General features: G+C 38.9%; 1 protein-coding gene across 9 annotated transcripts in view; it reads left to right on the top strand.

Annotated features, from left to right (window-relative positions):
* The window catches only part of DTNA (dystrobrevin alpha), a 188,962-nt gene that overhangs the window by 83,574 nt on the left and 85,293 nt on the right, over window positions 1–20,095 (top strand). For 7 of the 9 annotated variants that reach the window (XM_074898999.1, XM_074899003.1, XM_074899002.1 and 4 more), the window contains exons 2-3: window positions 5,559–5,626; window positions 10,650–10,730. In XM_074898999.1, the coding sequence (XP_074755100.1) occupies window positions 5,559–5,626; window positions 10,650–10,730 (149 nt within the window). Of the gene's footprint in view, window positions 1–5,547; window positions 5,627–10,649; window positions 10,731–20,095 lie in introns of those variants that run through there. The other 2 variants (XM_074899006.1, XM_074899007.1) reach the window with 1 other exon arrangement.

Here is a 20,095-nt window from a genome sequence, read left to right as displayed (position 1 = left end):
GACTCTCATGTTTTCTAGCTTCAAATTGCCCTTCCTTTCTTTAGTGATGGTCCTCTTCACAATTTGGTTTTTTAGACTTCACAGATAATATTTGCATAGCATTCACACATCCTTGAAGACTGAGTGTTCCAAAAGTGAGTTACAGTAGGTGCCTTATTAGGCATTTTGGATAGTTTTCTACTAAGGATACAAAGCTTCCAAAAGGGGAAACTGATGAAAAATCTGTTGGAAAAGTCTTCTTTAAAAACAAGAGACACATTTTGCTACAGGAATAAATCAAGAGAGAATTTCAAATTTTTTGTAATATTAAAATTGCAAAATATGACAGAAATATGAAGAGGCAGACTTGCTGAGGCTCATGTTGGAGATGAGCTTAGCAACAGCTTTTATTTTTCTCCTTTACTGTAAATGCTCATCTAGATTAAATACAAACAAGCACTGCGAGTGCAATGCAATTACACCTAGCCGCAGGAAAAAGCACTGAACAATCTTATTATAGTGCCAAAGATTAGTCCTAGAATGTAAAGCTGTGAGAGACCTATTAGGGATCTGCTTCATTAAAAGATGTGGAACAAGACGTTCATAAGGCACCAATAAATCCATTAAGGAGAAGAAGGCTCTGAAATGGCCTTTCATGATTCTTGTTATTAACTTCAAGGATTGCTGAGGTTGGTGACTTTGCAAATATGGTTTTAGCTAGCGCTCATTGTCCCTTTTAACTCTATATTTTCTAGTCCAAAATAAGCATCCATAACTCTGCTCTAGTTAGCAGAGCAGCATCCACCTACCAGGGCTGAATTTGGAGAAAATGGGAGAAAAGGAAGAACCTGTGGAAAATTTCTTTCATGTTGTTATGAATCCTGCATGAACAGCTCTCCAAACCTAGCTGTTGACTACAGCTTTTAAGTTCCTCATAAAGTCACTGTAAGCTTGACTCTAGAAGGCCCTCTCGTTTTCGTAAATCAAAATTTCTGATGCTGATAAATCCTGAAGAGGAATAGCAGTTTATTATGTATGGGGAGCATTTTGGTAAAACTGTCCTGAGCAATAGCAGACAAAAAGCCTAGGCAGCTGAAAAATGTTACTGTTGTCTGCTCAAATATTGACCAGCTGCATAGAAAATAGCATCTGATTTGTCAACAGCATGAAAAATAGCCACTGAGAAACCAGCACATTTCTCTGCATCCTAATGCTTCCAATTCCCAGAGATACCAAAGCGAATATCTAACATTTGACATTTCGTGGAAGAAAAAAAATAGCTGTTTATATCAGGAGTTGAAGATTTCCTCACTGGGGAAATACAGACTGCTCAGAATAAAGGATGCTTGAGCCTCGTTGGTGTTTTCTACTGAACGATGGTACTCTTTCCAAAAGTGATCCTGAGATACTCACTGCTGGTTTTACCAGTCTTCTGGAGCAAAACTTCCAGCTGGAAGCTGCATCCCAGAACACTCCCAAACTTTTCAGAGCTGCAGCAAGCATGACTGGACAAGACTCAGGCAGGGGCAAGTGTTCCTCTTTTACCTCTGTGCCTGCTTCTGTGGAAGAACAAACTTTGATCCAGCCTGAAAGACCATTGAGAATGTCACCAGTCAGGACTTGGAGCCTCTTTTGTCGAACGTGCAGCTGCATCACAGCCATGACATGGGACTTGATAAATTTTTCATGCCAGAATTAATCAATTTCAGCAGACTATTTTGCTCACTAGTGTGCTTCCCACCTCCCCGGGGCACTTCATCTATTACGGATGAATGGGATGGGGATTTGTGGAAGTGTTAATGGGATGGCTTTTCTCAGAGCCATCAAACTGTTTGTGCGCATGTGTGCCAGATTGGGAATTTTTGACAGTCTCCTGAGAAGTGTATGGAACTCCCCAGAGGGGAGCTCCTTCTCTGACTATACAGGCAATTACTTCTTTCCATGATTTTTTTGAGCTAATGATTTAACTGTGGCATGCATTGCTGTTACCATGCATAGAGATAGCTCAAGAAATGGAAATATGCTAATTACAAGAATAATGACATAAAATGGGGGTTAATAAAATATACTATTTACCCTATAAATACTAAAACAAGAACACTTAGGTGTGAGACAGATTATTACAGTAGTCATAAAGCAGCACAACAGCAAAGGAAAGAAAAGGAGAGATTTAGTTCTTACCTTATGTATATTATATTATATTTCCTCCCAGATTTTATAAACAGGTAAAGTATATTTAAAAAATAGACCAACTATGTTTCTGATACATGATAAGCATGAAGATGAAATGGTAATCAAAAGAGTTTAAATCAAACTAAATTACATCTTTATTCTTTTCCTTCAAGCGCTATTAATGTCATAAAAGTTTTCAGCTTGAAACACTGGTAGAAATGAAACATTCACAGTATCTTTTTCAGAGGCTGCAAACTTTATGCGTGGAATGATTTCTGCTCTGGAATGTCTGTAATATATTGAAGCCTTAATACCTTGCTAATTGGTTCCTTACTAATTAGTCCGTGACAAGAATTTTAATTAGATGCACAGTAGGTGTTCTCCCTACCTGCAGTCGAGAGGCTATTTCCTGGGGAGAAAAGTGGAGGGAAAAAGATAGTGGAAGAGATCAACAGAAGACAAATATAATCTAATCGCTACTACGGGAAGAGTGTACATCAATTACTATTTTTCAAAATTACGTCTCTGATAATTTATTCTGGTTTGTAAAGTACATTAAAGTTCACTTTGTGATTTACTCTTTTTTTTTGTGATGAACAAATTGTACGGCTTTTTTCTGTGACTTGACATATGTTTTAAGCAAAATGAAAAATATTGAAACATGACTCTAGTCAATTGTGCTCATGGCCAGCCCCAGGGACTGAGCTGAACACATCCCAGGCTCAAAGCATGAGTCTCTGTAATCTGAGTTAAAGAGCTGAGCTGTGTACCTGTGAGCAGGATCAAGGTGAACAAGGCTGAAAAGGGAGATGACCAACACCCATGACCAGTGACCTTAGCTGAGCCCGGGCTGTAGCACATTGTAGAATTAAAAACACGTATGAAAAGCTTGGAAGACATAGTTGAATGAATTCCTATCAATAGAGACTCAAAACTACCATACTCATGAGCATCATCTGTAATTTTTATTCTACCAGGAAAAGATGCAAAGAAGTGATGGAAGATATCTATCTGAAAATACTGCCACCGCTAATGTTCTCATGAGCTTAATGGCATATATCCCCTTGCAGAGGATTTTAGGATTGTCATTTGGGATGAAGGCTATTTTAAAATCTGCCAAATATCCAGTGCAGTGAGGGTCTTAAAAATATAAATACGAAGTTTCTTCCCTCTCCAAGGAAGCCTGAGTTGTGTGTGTATAAATATATTTAACAGGCCTGGTAATCCCCATAAGCCCCAGCAGTGAAAAGGGTGATTCAGTTTCAGCAGATAATGGGGCATTCTGAAAAATGATGATCAGATCCAGGGAACATTTTAAATAAGGAGATATAAACATCAACAAAAGTAAGGGGAGGATGAATTGCACAAAAGGCAAAACCAATTAATGATTTTTACCCCACTGAAAGGAAACTTCAGGAATGGTCTCTCTGAAGGAAGTGAAGATCTTGCTGTACAATTTACATTATTTGAAAAATTTTTTTTTTACTTAATTTTGACTGTGAAAATTCTTCTGTGTGGCGAGTAAGGTCACAGGTGAGCCATGTTCCAGTGGATACACTGCATATATTTGAAAGCAATAGCTTTTTATTTTTAACATTTTTATCCAAGAGACAACATGAGGGAAGGGAGAATAAAGTTGCACCCCTTTTATTTTTGATGAAGTTTGCAGCAGTCACTTGGAGACCAGTCCTTTGCCATTTATCATGGCAAATTTGTCTCCTACTGTGAGTTCGATTACAAACAGAAAGGAGTGGGGAATTTGATCTGGAGTTAGTGGGATTTCATCATTTTTCATCTTTTATGGGCCGAAATTTAAGCCTGATCCAGGTACAAAAGATATTACTACTTGCTGTCTAATTAGGCTGTAGGTTGGGTGTGAGACTTCCCTGACACCTCTAAGCTAGTGAGAAACCAATTACCTCCAGATCAGAGGCGGTGTGGCCACTTCTGTAAAGAACTATACTAAAAGTTCTTATCTCTGCAGAAAGGCAGGATATATTAGCTCAGACTTAAAGCCATTCTACACACGCCTGAATCACTCCTGGCCAAATTAGAGCATAAGGATGAACTTGAATATCCCTGCAAACAGGTTGCAGCCATACCCTTTGTCCGCTTCCTAGTGAGACTACTGCTTGCATCACAAAATGTCCACCATAGATAGCACTTTAGCAGAGCCTTTATCAGTACTCTGAGAATTGAATACACTATTTGGAAAAGGCAGTTAAAAGATATCAACCCTTCATTTGAACAGTGCATTTTTGAAGGAAAAAAAACAACACCATAAAACACCTCTTATGTGATTGCCTTTCTTTTTCTAAGAAATAAAAGGAAACTGGTTTTCTATCCTGAGTCCTTCTGTGATGATAGACTTCAGCATCCAATACTTATATCCTTCCTGTTACATACATTTGTGGGTTGGTTATGGGATACAGTGGAATCTTTTGGATTGCAGGCCTCTCCAGAGCATCTTCTTTATATCACAGGTGGCCCAGTGTTGTTTTAAACAGTCTAGTTGAGATAAGGTTGTAGATTACAATGCAGGTCAGAAGCCCTAACCAGCCTTGGCAGGGAGGAAAGGATATTGGTTTGCTAGAGTAATTACCCATAGGAAGTGGTGATGCTGAGATTGGTTTCATTTTTTGAGTGCTGCTAAAGATGTTTATCTTTACTCTGAAGGCTTTAGTCTTTTATGGTTTGAATGCTGGCTGTGAAGGAAGCTGTCTCTTTTCTCTATGCTCTATCCAGAAGTAGCACTCTTCGAAATATTCTGAAGATTTTTATGTCTGAAAACTGAAGGAAAATATATTCCTTTTTCTGAAGGAAAATATATTCCTTCTTCTGAGTCTTTTACTGGAACTCATTTAATTACGAGACATACTGTCTTGAATTTGAATGAATATTTGGAGTGTATTTGAGTAAATAGAGGGTACTATGTTGTGGAGTAGAGATTTAGTTGCTGTTGTATTGTTTTTCTTTTTGTCTTTTCCACCCAGAATTGGCTAGAAAGGCATTTTCTAAACTATAAAATAATATCCGAATCTTTTATGATTTCTTATCTCTTACATAATTTAAACTGAAGATTCCTTATTTAAGAAAACCTAAAATGAATTTCAGAGCTTCTGTTATGTAAGTCAGTTAGTTACATCAAGCAGAAAAACTGAACATTGCCTTTGGGAGCGAGAGAGAGAGAAAAAACAAATGCTTGAAAGCAGAATCTAAGTAATGGAGAACAGTCTGAAGACCAGTTTCTCCACAAACCATGCCACGGAGAGGCTGAATAAAGGCACTGGGTTCATGTGGAGCACCAGTCAACCTCAAAGGTTCTCCAGGATTTATTACAGATTCTTATGTATGTATGTTCAGTCTGGGAATAATACTCAATATTTTCACATTATTTTGTCTTTCAGAATGATTGAAGATTGTGGGAAAAGAGGAAATACCATGGCAGAAAGAAGGCAGCTGTTTGCAGAAATGCGTAAGTACTTCCTAGAAATGTTTTGCTGTGATCAACCAAGCCAGTTGCAAGCTTTCCACATCAAGTAACTGATATCTCCATTTTGCAAATGGTTTAATGTCATGAGACCAAAGCTACAGGAAAACGGGCTGATTCCACAAATTAGCAGGAGGAATTTTCTACATCAGATTTTGTGATTGTATTATTTTAATCAGTAGCTTCTTGAGACAAATATGCTGCAATATGCAGGTAGCAATCAAGAGGGATAAAGGTCTCCAAAAGAAGACATCTTCTAGTGGGGGTATCTGTAGTGGGTTGACCCCAGCCAGCTGCTAAGCACCCACACAGCCTATTGCTTAGTCCCCAACCAGGCCCTAACCAATCATCCTCCAAGTGGGATGGCAGAGAATATAGGAAGAGCAGAAGCAAGAAACTTGTGGCTTAAGATAAAGACAGTTGATTAAGTGACAGAGAGGAAAAAAATTACAACAAAAACGGACGAGTGATGCAAAGGTGGTTACTCACCACCTCACAATAGCCAGTCTCTGAGCAATGTCCACCTTGGAAGACAAAACTCCCCAGGCACTTCTTTCCCTACCCCAGTTTTATTGCTGAGTATGACATTATATGGTATGGACTAATCTTTTGCCCATGTGTCCTGGCTGTATGCCCCTCTCAACCTCTTGCCCATCCCCAGCTGACTCTGGGAGATGACAGAGTAGGAAACAAAAAGGCCTGGATGCTGCGCAAGCACTGTTCAGCAATAGCTAAACACTTTTTTAGCCACAAATCTAAAACAGCACTGTGCAGGCTGCTATAAAGAAACTTAACTCCATCCCAGCTAGGTGCAGTATGGGGATTCATATACTACATACCCCACTTCAGCACATTTTTTATAGTTTCTAGTGAAAGTTTGAGTTCCCTGCAGAATAGTGTGTCAGGGATGTACTATACTAACAATGTTCCTGCAGTTCTCTTGACAGTCATTTGTTATTTCTCTTACAAACAATCCACCATTTCTCAAGGAAATTCTATTATGTATGAAGTATGAGATTGTCACCCTGTTGCTAGATTTACCTAAGTTTTGCCTGTTAATTACTATTATTTGTCCCCTGCAACATAGTAAAAAATGACAGAACATCCCCCCGTCTACTGGGAGAGACTAAGATGAGCATTACTGGGACTTCAGCAGCTGTGCACACTGTGTGCACACTGGCCAGCTCTGTGCTGGTGAATTAAATGTGCTTGGAACTGTTCTCCAAGGGTGAGCCCAGGGGTGACCGAATGTCCCACATCTGCACTCCTGAGCTCTCCAAATTAAGGGCTTCTCATTCAGGTGGCCTACTGAGAATGGTCTTGGCCCATTCCACTGTGTCCACTAGCTCTGTTGTGCCATGTAATTATTTCAGTATTGTGGCTTGCTGTTGTAACTCAGGTGGATATTTCTCTTGTCCCCTGTGTACAACGTATTGGACCAGTGGAGAGAGGGGTTGTTCTTTGGCCAGAAGCGAAAAAAACCCAACAAACAAACAAACAAAAAAAAAGGCAAAAAAGGGTGATGCATTTGTCCATTATTGGAACATCCAATACTTTTAATTAGAATTATAGAGAGGACTTGAGCTTATATAATATCAGCTAAAGTCAATAGCACAACTTCCATTAACTTCAGTTAGTTTGCAATATTCCTAAAATGAAAGATGATTGCTTAAGACTTCGCTGTGAGGATTTATGGTTTCTTCCCACAGTTTTTAAGGCTAATTTGCTGTTGGGTTATTTTGGAGTAGTTAAGGAGGTGTTAGGAAAATTTACAATCAGCAGTTGGAGGCGGAGGAGGGACTATTTTCCCATACTATACACAAATAGTTATTGTCTACTATTTTTTGTTTCACGTTTTAGTCTTTTGACATATTTAGTTGAGTATGGTTTATCTCACATGTACTTCCTATTTCTATTTGCCTGCCTCCCTCCCTCCTCCTACTACACATGCACACAGAGAACTGGGTTCCAACTAGGTAAAAAGAGGGGAAAATATTAGTAAAAAACTAAGTATGTTTTAGGCAAAGAAATATCTGTATTCATAAAACACCAAATTTTGCATTTTGGGAGTCCCTTGGATTCCTGAGTGTGTAAAGGGTGTGCTTCATTGAAACAGAAGCTCAACGTGCCCTTGCATTCAGTTGCTCTCAACTGTGTGCGAGCCCACAAATCCATGCTTAACACAAACCAAGTGCTCCACACAGGCTATATACTGTTGGCAATGTGAACCTTCTTAACATTGTAACAGACGTTAAGTTTCTGGTAAAAAGTTAAACTCCACAACCTGCTGATGTTAGAAGAAGAAAATTCCTATTATAGGGAACTTTGCCAGTGGTTTATGTTCTTGTAGTCATATCTGCAAGTCTGTGATTAAAATCACAGAATCTCACAATACTTCTAGAAGGAGAGTCATGTTCCAGACTACACAAGACAGCAAAAAAAAAATCCAACTTTTCCTGACTTTTTAAGTAGGAAATTTGTCCTGAACAAGGAATGGATAGATTGACTCTTACTTTAGATTTGAGCTACTGTGTGATATTCCCTGTATTTAAAGAAGCTTAGTTCGAGTTTTTTGTTCCCTTCCCTTCAGAAGAGGCATCTTTCTAGTCCTAAATTACAAACTTCTGTGAATTAGTATTATAATCAATATCACCTTCTGTAGAGTCCTGTGGTTAAAGCTTAGATTGTGTCTTACATCTCAGAATGCACCACTGGATGTCAAATCACTAGATTACACTTGGTCTTACCCAACATTCTCAGGTATATTCAGACCGATGAAGAGATGTCAAAATGTGCATACATCACTGTTGTGCTGCCAGCACATGCTACCCTGCAGGAAAGCAGCAGACAAAGCTTGCAATGTATCCCCTTATTGGTTTTGCAAACTGCAAATAGTGTTACATGTCATGAGCATATTCAAAAGAAAAAGAGTGAAACACTGCAAGCGGCCAAAAGAAAGGAGAGGCCACTAGCAATCCTGTAGGCAAGTTACAAATTCACAGTCTTATTTGTAATGCTCAGTCCTGTGCGTCTTTTCACTTGTTTTTCAGGAGTTTCCATGTAAGTGAAGTCACTTTTCCACAGAAGTTATTTGACAAATAGATCTCTGAATGTGGTAAAATGTGAATCATGATAAAATTAAATTGTCTGTTCCAGGGATCTATCAGCAAAAACACCTACTCCAAAAAGAATATCAAAATAGTACCATCCACTGTGTGAGTAAATAGTGAAGAAACAAAGCGACATTCTTGCCTACAAATTTATTTATTTTAGTATTAATATGGCAACCTAGGAAGCTCTCTGAGCCAATCTCACTTTGCTTTGAATCTTTACATCTTGTTAAAAGGCTGAATTTCTGTAAAGTATCACTGGAAGCTTTTATGAGGAGCTTTCACTAAAGAGGGAAAAAGTTAAATTCATCTTACTCATTGGTCCTATTAAAAAAGGAAAAACTTTGTGTTGTAAGTGTTAGCATCCCTTCTACCAGTAAAGTTTTCCAAAAGCTGTCAGTGGGATACTAATGGATAAGAGGAAAACCTCTGTAATTTAACAATAAAGCATATAATGAAAAAAATTAAAAAAACTTTCCAGACCTGATGTTAAGTAGTTAAGAGCAGCTTCTCCCAGGAGCAGATGGTGTTAAGACAGCAAACTGGCAAAAGGGAGTAGCTGGAAGCCCTGGAAAGATGGTGTGAGAGAATCTGGTCAAGAAAAGAGCTGAATCTGGGGAGAGAGGAGAGTATCGTTCTCATTTTCATCTCACAGGTCAAAGCACATTTGAAAAATTTGGGTCCAAAGGATGACATATTGTTTAAGAAAGTGTGGGTGAACAATGCTGACATGGCTATGTGTACAACAGTGCAGCTGAGCAGCCAATCTAGTAAAGTCAAGATGAATCTTAAAGAAAGCATTCAGGATGCATGTGTAAAAGTAGAATAGGGCCATATTCTAGTCCACTTCTCTTACAGCCTGACTGTACCTTGTTTGAATGTGTTTCGTGTGGACTGTTCCTTAAGAAACTCTGTTTTTTGTAACTTGGTACCTTGCTCAACTGAACAGAACAAGGTTTTACTCCTGTTGTAAGGATAACCACCGTGAAAAAGCAAATACACAAAAATTTAATTTTTTTCTGTGAAATGTGTGATAAATTTAATAAGCAGTCTTGATTTCATTGGCCATATTGTAGCCATGAGGCAACACTTTATGTAAGACATACCAGCCAAGAAGGAGAGAGCTGTAAATCACAATCTTCTCATCTTCTTTTTGAGGATTTTGGGAAGTGTTATGAGTGGTACACAGCAGCAGGAGACCTAAAGACGCTGTGCCAGGTTCTGCCCCCATCCTGGTCCCTCTGTACTGCGCTTGTATTTGCAGTCAGTTTATACCCATCTCCTGGACAGCTGCTTTGGAAATGTTGCCAGATCTTTAAGTTGCAGCAGCCAGGGCCAGGCTATGTGTGAAGCAGAGACTTGACCCTTTTTGGTCTCCATTGCAGAGAACACACCTCTGTAAAGCGGAGAAAGGCCTCCCGCCCTTTGCATTATCTTTGCCCCCTTCTGCAGATTGGTATCAGTCTTTTTGTTATGGCACAGTATTTTTTCTAATTTGGTTTGCTGGCAATACTTTGTTCTGATCTGGCATGTCAGCCAAAGATATTTGTTACGAGCTTTTTTGTTATGTATTAAAATTAGATCGAGGTTTTCCTTGCTGTTGGAGCCTGGCCAGTGTGTCTTTTAGCCTGCAGCTTGACCAGATTGTTCTTCAAAGTGATAGACACAGTGGGCTGACTATTCCTTGCCTTCCTTTATAATAGTCTTTTAACACTGTAGCTCCTGCCATTCCCCTTCTTTCTCCTCGCCCCTCTCTATTCTCCCTGCAAAGGAGAGAGCCTTGAAAATTATTAAACAGACTTAGCTCATGTGTCCTCTTTGTTCTCTGGCTTCCCTGCTAGCAAAGATACACACAGGTCATATTCCAGACAAATGTGGCTGTTATTTTCTTCCACTAGGGGCTCAAGATCTGGATCGCATTCGTTTGTCCACCTACCGAACAGCATGCAAGCTTAGATTTGTTCAGAAGAAATGCAACTGTAAGTATGTCAGCTCTTCTTTCGTATAGAAATGTTACTAGCTTTCTATTGTACTCCCCAGTCTGTCTTTCATATCAGTCACAAACCAGGACTATTTGATCCATATCCACTGTGAAGGAAACTAGTCAGAGTGCCTGGGCAGATTTTAAATATTAACCTGTGTATATAAGGAGCTTGTATATAAGGAGCTTGTCTCAAACATGCCAGTGGTTCAGTCATAGAAGAATGGGTTGTGATGCAGGCCACAGCTTTAATTAATAAGTATGTTAACTACTTTTTCCAGTTTTCTTGTAAAATACATTTGTGCGTTCCTGCAAGATCATGCAAATTAAGTGCTTTTGTAGCAACTGCATGAGAAGAAATGCTGTTTCCAGTCCTCATCTATTTGGGGTGCAGCAAAGTAAGTGCAGTGTCAGGCAACCCCCTTTTTTCCAGAGGGCCAGATAGAAACATCTCTTCTAAGAGAGTGAAGGTGCTTCTGATCTCTACATGTCCGTCTTCCTCCATCTAGGCTTTGTTCTTGAGAAGTTTCCCACTTGATTAGTGACTTTTTTAATGCTTCTTCTGAGATTCAGTGTTTCTTCCTTTACAGCTGCAGTTTCTATTAGCACAGTCATGTGCTGTGAACTTTAAAGGGGAAATACATATATAATCTGTAATGGGGTGTATCCTTTCTTCTCTATCTAAAATAGTATGCAAATACTTAGAATGGCAAGTTTTGGTTTATGCATTTTACCGGACCTCTCCACAACAAGTCAAAAAAAAAAATATCCAGGTAACTCTTGTCAGCAGTAGCAGTAGGGAGAGGACTGATGCAGAGAAAAATTAGGTTTTTTAGTCTTCATATCTAAACTAGAATGACAGCATCGGTGCTCTTGAGCTACACACAGTGGTAAGTATGTTAAGAAATGCTCACTGCAGATAGAGATTAACTGCCCTGGTGAGTGTTCCTAGTTTTGAGATTACATCTATCTGTATTATGGAAATGTTTCTCTTATGCCATCCGAACATACTGGAGAGGCCAAGTTGTGGTAGAAAAGACTTTGAAGAGTATTTATTGGATTATTAGCTATGGAGCTGGTCGTTTAGTCGCTTCTGCAGCATGTTTCTCATGTTTTTAATATGTGTTTAGCTGAAGTATGGATTGAAGGATTAAGTATCACATTACAAGCAGGCTGCTAGACACAAAACGCAGGAGGGGTTTAGTACCTGCCCAGCAGCTGGCTTCTCCCATTCAGGAGGAAATGTGTTGAAAGACATTATTATATTGCATTCATTTGTTTATTCAGTTTTTTAAAATTGTATGTTTAAGTGGATTAAATTTTCACTTAATTTTCATGGTAACAGAATACAGTAGTCTGAGGTGACAAGACTATCCAATTAAGCTGACAGTGATAGCAAAGTCATAACACTAATTGCTTCAATAACTGTATACAAAGCAAGTGAATAAAAACCTACGGATGCAGTAGCCTCATTGTTGGGAGTGGCTGGCTGCCTAAAAATATTGGTTGTTAATCTTAACTTTGTTCCTCTTATTTAGCAATGGTGATCTGCTTTTGTGGAACTGTTGTTTCTTTTTGTAGAGAACCAATACACATGCCTTTCAGTTTGCCAGCTTGTGCCAAGTCACTCATAGATAGTGCTTGTCTTATGGTTGCCATTGATAACCTAGGAGGAGTGATTACTGACCTTATATCAAGACTTATACTGTATCAACATCTTATGAAGAAAAAAAAAGGAGGGACTTAAAATGTTGTCCTAAGAATTAGATTCTGTGCAACTTAAGAAATAATGCTTGTTGCTTTGGAGTGGGCTGAATTGTGTGCGTCATTTCACCATCAAGTACAGTTTTCTTCTGGTTGTTTCTGGTAGACTGCTGCTCTCCCAGATGGCTCTCTTATTAGTGGGAGAAGAAGCCATTCATTCACCTGATGTGAATTCAAGCAACGGCTGTCCAAGACAGAGCTTCTAAACATAGATCCACTGAACTGAGCACTGCCTGAAATGGTTAATATCAGACCTCCAGCTCATGTCAGCTATTCTTCTTTTCTTTTCTTTTCTTTTCTTTTTTTTTTTTTTTTCTGTACAGAAATTGCCATTATGCACCACCTAATAGTAAGTTCAGGAGAAAAAGAAAAAAAAGGGACATGGGGAAAAAACCATTTCTGCTGCATCTGAGCTGTTTCATTTAAGGGGGAATATTAAAAGAAAAAGCTCAAAGGCAGTTCTGCTCCACTCCCTGTGCATAGCACCTCCTGTCACTCAAGCCATTCTTGTCTTCTTTTAGCTGTGCTCTCCTGCCCTGCCCTGGCACACCAGCCCAGACTTACTAGGAAAAAATTGCTTGGAAAGAGTGTATTTATAGGGTTCTTTTAAAGAGCTAATTTAATAAATTGCAGGGAGCTGCTCTCAGCTACAGGCTGAAGGTGTATGAGGATGAAAGCAGAGAGCTGCTTTGAGTGCCAGAAGTGGCTGTTCCAAGGAAAGCAGAGCAGAGGTTTTATTAAGATCATCTCTTTTACCCAAAGGTGCCCATTAGCATAGTCAGTCACAGGATATCATTTAGGAGGCAGCTATGCTTATCACAACAATACACTGTTTGTTTCTGCTGTCTTCAATGCAAACACAGCCACAGGTTCATCTTCTGGCCTCCCTTTGTGAATTCTTCTCTCAGTACAAAAGGCTGTTTTGCTGAAACCTTCAGCAGCCAGCTGGGTTTTACTGGTGAAGCAGGCAGTGTGCAATGGGCAAAAGTCCCTTCGTATTCTGAAAGCCATTCTCTCTTGCAGCATTTCTCCTGAGATTAGTTAAACTATCTGGCCAGAGATTATAGAAGAGGTGACAGTTTACCACCATTTACCAGAATACCACTACATATGTTCCACTTTGAGTACTAACACTGTTGATCACGTTATTTCTTCCATGGAATATTTCATTTTCAGAAGAGGAAGACTACTTTTAAGATATTTAGCGAACAGTCTTCAAAATTGCAAATATATGTCTTTCTGATAATTCTATAAAGCTTTAGGAAACTACTATGCATGTGAAAAGCATTTCTTTTATAAAAATCTCTCTGAGCATTTAAACCAACACGCAGTTTAAATAAAATCAGAAAAGTGAGAAAAATCAATATCATCATTGCAATTATTTGTCAAACAGGATAGAAATAAATCCAGTCCAGCTTCATTCTTCAGAAAAGCAAGAAATTCTTAAGAAATCAGAAAATTATAAGTAGATAAATTTGAAAAAGCTCTAATATTATCTTTTAAAGAAAAATCCCTGCAAATCTGAGCATTCCTCTTTGCCTATGTTAATGCTACAAATAAATAACAATAACATTTGCAAATTATTGTTGACACACCTCTGAATCTGCTACGTGCCCAAACATGGGATGTGATATGCAACAGAAATCCCAAAAGCAAGAGACCCACAAAATTCTACATGCAGAAATCCTGAAAACTGGGAAGCTTTATTAGCACACCATGAATATAAACTCATTTTATGCTTCTCTATTTCTGCTAACAATTTCTAAAATTGGAAGTAGTGAAAAGAGAAACTCTGTAGGTAATGTAGGTACCTTTGAGGATGTGATGGGTATATAAAGAGATGATTGCAGGCTACTTGCTTATTACTTTGCAGAACTCCTGTAGCAATAGACCTGTTGCAGTAGCAGTAGTCTTCTCTTAGTTATAAATACTAGTATTTATACTAGTATAAATACTACAGATGTAGACATTTCTGGAAAAAAAAAAGGAAGTCTTGAGAAGATCTTGAGATTTGGGCATGAACAATCCCAAATGAATGCCAAGAGTCTTGGACAGACAGAACCAGGAGAAAACACTGCTGGTGGTTATGTCATCTTCACATCTCAGAATGTGGAAGCTGACTGTGGCTGCTCTACTGGATCATGGTGTGGAATATAGTCTTGGAAATAGCAGCATGCTAATAATTTGTTGTTCGATTTCATTATTTGGGTTAATAAAAGCAGATAGGAAGCAGGTGCAGAAAGCTGATTAAACATGCTGCTACATGTTTATTCCAGTCTGTACTGTACAAAAAGTACAAAATGTGAATAGCTGACTTCATCATCTAAATTTTCTAAATGTGCTTTAAAGGTGGCCCTAAATAGTGCACACTGTAAGAATCAAGGAGGAAATGGAAAAACTACGGGTGAGCACTGTGAGGTCTGCAATAGTCACAGAACTTGAAAAACTACTAAACCTCTTACTCTGACAAAGTCAAACATTAGGGTATCATCCTTAACTTCACCTCCAGTCCATCGGAGCAGGTTTTTGGAGCACCTGATATACATTCTCACCATATAGACCCCTGCTCAGCTTCCCTCACCACCAGGAAAATGCCATATTGATGAGGTTGATTTACAGCTGTTTATCCATAGCATTCAGACACAGAAGCATAATAGGCTTTCCTAAAACAAGGCATGAAGGACCAATGACAGCAGTGACACATATCCCTCAACATTCACCAGTATTCATGAAACACCAAAAAGCACAATTCCCCAGTGATCATTGTACAGTTGGTTTATTTTAATACTGTTTTTCAGTGAATTTATTAACAAGCTGAAATGAAATATCATGTTCACATGCAAATTCCCTCTGGGCTATGGTGGCAACAGGAATAGAACATAACAATGTATTGTAATCAAAACCATTATACCATTAAACATTACTCACTAATACAGAAATGTACAGCTACTGCTATCCTTGATGAACTTTCATGAATGGTTGTGACATTATTCTATGACTCTGGCTGCAAAAAGCAGATTTTGCTGATTTCCCTAGATCGGAATAAATCATTGACAGTTGAAAGTTTGAACCTAAAGCTGTGCTGGTGATAGTAATATGTGGCTTAACTAATGCAGACAAAAAGGGAGCTTGTTTCTCTGGCAGTTTAATCCCAACACCTCAGGGTTTCAGTGTCTTTGTTTCTCCCTTCAGTATTCTTCTGTGTGAGTGATTTTTTTTTTTTTCTTCATTGTTTTGTCTTATCCAAGTTGTAGTACAGCTGTTTCCACATCGGGAACACAGCTGCCATGACTGTGATGGAAACCTTGTGAATGTCCAAGGCAGTCTCCTCCATCTCCACCCCGCTCTTCCTCCTACCTCCTCTGGGCTTAAGTAGTCACCGCAGAGGCACTTGGGCATGTCAGATTAATTTCCATACATGCTCTTGGGCACTTCTCTGGTCTGATCTGCCTTTTTACATTTGTTTTAAGTTAGAATAATTTCTCACCCTCCTGAAATATAATAATTTCCCACTGAAAATGAATGACAGTTATTGTAAACACACTATTTTTAGATGCTTTTCTTAAAGCTTTTTTCCGTCTGTGCTCTTATACCTCTTGTAACGCTACAGCAAGCTGCTGAAACTAGTTTTGTCCTAGAAACTGACAATTTGGGTATCAAAAGATATCAGCCTGTGTGAGCTACTGGCCCCCAACAGGATGGCAAGCACTTTTAAAAAATTATTTGATTAAACCTAAATAAAATTACTAGAATTTGGAGTGGGTTTTTTCTATACTGGGCTGACAGTTAAAATATTGTTTTATCTCGTTCCATTCAATGTGCGATTCACCACAAAATGAAAAGTCACAGTGTCTGGTACTTATAGTGAAAGCAAAGGATATGGAAGTCTTGACTGCACACTGGCAATGGTTCTGTGGCCTCTGTGTTATCCAGTGGCTGTGGAAGTCAACAGGATATCCAGGTTCAACTTTCTGTTCTGCATGACAAAATATGCACTGATCTTACGTATCCAGAAAAGTTCCCAAAACACAAACCTAGAAGATGTTCAGAAATGTTCCAGTCTGTCCTGTTGTTATTTAACCACCATCTTTATATGTTAATTTATTTGGAAACTGACAACCACTTCTCTTGCTTTAAATGAGACCTCTTGTCGCTGTAGCATAAAGCCATTCTTTCTTTGACTCATCAAGTATTTATTTTCTCTAAAGTGAAACGGAGTGCACAAGATATGCTTGATGGTGGTATCCTCCGTGTGCAAGAATCCCGTGAAGATCCCTGCCATGGCAGGAGGCATTAATTCTCAATATTCTGCCTTCTACTTCTCAAGGACTGTATAGCCTGTGCAATTTTGTGCTTGCCCTTCATTCTTTTTTTCTCAGGATGACCACTAGAAGCAGAGCCACAAAATTATCATGATTACAGAGTTGTTTAGATTAAATAACTTAATCCTTCATCACTGTAGGTTTCCATGGTTAGCGCTCTGTTCTCACTGTTGGTTTTTATCATGTTTTTCTTTCCATCTTGGAAGCAGTAAAGCACAAGACAGATTCGAGCTGGGTCACAGAGCAATCAAACTGAATGACAAGCAATGTTGCCTATTCAAGAAGAGCAAAAGGTCTGCTTGGCTGCAATTTGAAACATTATTTCCTGGGAAGACAGTCTGCCTCTTGAATTTGTGATCATGGCTTTCTCATATTCTTCTAAACCCTCAGTGATCAGTCTTCTATGAGATTTGTTTAAAAATCCTATAATTTGGAAAGATAACCCACCATTTTGGGTTCTTATTTTTATTCTCTGTTGACTGTCTTGGATATTCTATGATCTGCTTATTATTACACAAAGATAGAGGCTGGAAATATTAGTTGTGTTCTTTGTTTTATATTTTAACAGAAGCTGAGTCTTACAGTTCACTTATAGTGAATGACATTATTCACATGACTCCAAGAGATACAGCTTTAAAAAAAGTACTCTATATTACAAGAGTCATGATACCATTGTGTAAGTTACTAATTCTGGTATCCTGCAGTACTTGAATAATAGAAAGAAAGATGAGTTAATGATTTTTAAAACTTTTTTGTTCCTTTGTCTTTACAAGCGACTTAGAGACTAAATGCTCCTGGAACTGCTAGTACCGTTCCATATGGGTTTCCAGGCAACTATGGGGAAAGGATGCATATATTATACATTCTGCATTATGCATCAATTATTTAATCAAAAGTTCAAAAGGGCTTGATTTAGCATATTCCCTGCAGACAAATCCTTCATAATGATTTTAGTCTGTAAGTGTTCACTCACAGCACAATATCCTGAAAATTGGTTCAGATTTTCTTTTCTTTTCCTTTTAAGTGTAAGATTTTATTAATATACTTGACAGATCATAATAGCTGTTAGAGAGCTGACATATAACCTGTAAATTTGGCGTGTTCATTGAGGGACTGCTGTTCAACCTTTTCTTCAATGTTAGCACCAAGTGTACTGTTACTACGTAAAAGGGTTGTGGTATCTCAGATGTCCCTGAGTATTTGATCTGAAAGGCTACCACTGTCTCATGGCAAGTCTGTCTCGTACAAGACTGATACAAGAACTATCAGTAGATACTTGGAATTCATTTTAATGTCAAAAAGAGTGAATCAAACAAGGATATGTATCTTAAACTTCCACGTTTTCATTTGCTTGGAGAGCTATTTTTCAAACATACCCATAATTCCAAGTGGCTTCTGTTAAAAACTGAGTTGCAGAAGATTGTCAGCTAATACTGTTTTGTCCTTTACAGATGAAAATCACTGAATTGGCTTCCTCTGAGTCAGAAGTTGACAGACACGTAGATTAGGCCACGTCCCAAGCATACCTACATGCTGCCCTCTGCTACACAGGTGGCTCAGCCCTGCCTTGATGCCGACAGCTTTTGTAATTGGATCATAGCTGAAAATCTCTTCTTTCTGACTTCCTGAACTCTGTGAAAACTGCCATTCACTGTGCTATTTCTGATGGCTTTCCTGATGCAGGTTTAAGGTTGGAGTTCAGTTCAGTTCCCCACTGATGTCTCTGAACATCTGCTGCTGGTAACCGGCGTCAGTCACCTTTGTCTGGCAGGCTTTGGAGTAGTTACCCGAAACCAGAAAGTTTCTGCATTTTATTTCGCATCAGTCCTCCTAATGAACACTGCAAACGAGAGAAAATATATTATTATTAGCTTAGTATTCTTCTAGACAGTCTAAGAATTGCAAAATACATGCAGACATACAATCTCGTGGAAACAAAGTGATACCTTCACGATCACAGGATCACCGTATCTTCTGAGGGATGCTGCTTCTTCATGTGAAAACTTTTTCTTCTTTCACCCTCTTGTTTTTCCCCTCAAACTTAATTGTTTTCAAGTCTCCTTCATCATTTCCCTGTCCCTTCTTCAGCCTCATATCATTATCTGTGACATTTGCTTTATCTCTCTCTGCAACACTCATTCTCTTGGCTGATCTCCTTTCCTGCTATCCTCTTGGCTCCAAGCACCTTTCTTCAGGCAAACCGTTTGTTACATTTGAGCCTTTGTTACCTACCTTTCCCTGGGCTGTTCTGGTCTGTCCCATTTGGGTGTTTTGCTGGGTCTGTCCTGATGTCACATGAACACTGCCATAATGTGCCAGAGTTCACTAAGCAGGGTGACTTAATGCCTGTCGCATGTTGGTGATTCTCTTAGTTTTTTGCCATATGACAACATTTTTATGTGAAAATTGGGAAGAAAAAGTAAAAGGTCATCCTTGGAGTAGATATCAGTGAGTTTGGTGATTATTGTCCTTTGTTCCGAGGGAGCTTCAGTCCATCGTCTTGAACCAACTCTACCTCTGTATTCTTGACTCAAAGCAGTAACTCTTGAGGAGTCATACATGACCTCAGTCCATACATGTTTTCTGTAAAGGATAGTTTTTACATCCTTGCAGAAAATTGTTTTCCTGAGGAGGTAAATTGCAGCATTTTGCCCTATCTGTGTTGTAGCATTGCATTCCAAGTGTCCTTCTCCATTGCATCTGCTGAATTGGGATATTTGTTGAGGTCTTTTTGCCCTGTCCTGGTTTTAACTCTTGTCACTCAGCTCTGGAGAATTAGCAGGTACTACACAGCTTTCCTCCACCTTAACCACACAGTCTGCACGATCTTCCTGCCTAAACAGTGATCTCCGTCACAACCTCACATAGGCAGTCTGATCTGTCTCCAGTCCTTTCTCGTTCCCTTTCAGCCTCTGTCTCCAGTAACTTTTACAAATAAACCCTCTGTGGAGCCAGCAGGGACACTGGCTGTCTATGGTGAATGTTCTCAGCAATTACGGGCTTCCTCAGGGGAAAGACAGCAGATAGTCCACAGAAGGAAAGTCTGAGTGTGGGACCTGACATAATTTTTACTATCATTCTCTCCTTCTATAAATCCCAAAGAGTGTTTTTTTCCATGTCCATTTATTTTCAGAGTTAAATCAAAAGTCAGTTTGTGTACCTCTAACAGTATAGATCAACTTTATAACACCCAGAATATTCAAAGAGAAGCTTTAGCTTAACCATTAGCTCGTATTTTTACCCACCAGCTGCACCTAGTATTAATTTCTGTAAGTCT

The sequence above is a fragment of the Athene noctua genome, chromosome 2, assembly GCF_965140245.1.
Source record: "Athene noctua chromosome 2, bAthNoc1.hap1.1, whole genome shotgun sequence".
NCBI lineage: Eukaryota > Metazoa > Chordata > Aves > Strigiformes > Strigidae > Athene > Athene noctua.
This window is presented reverse-complemented; position numbering and strand designations above follow the sequence as displayed.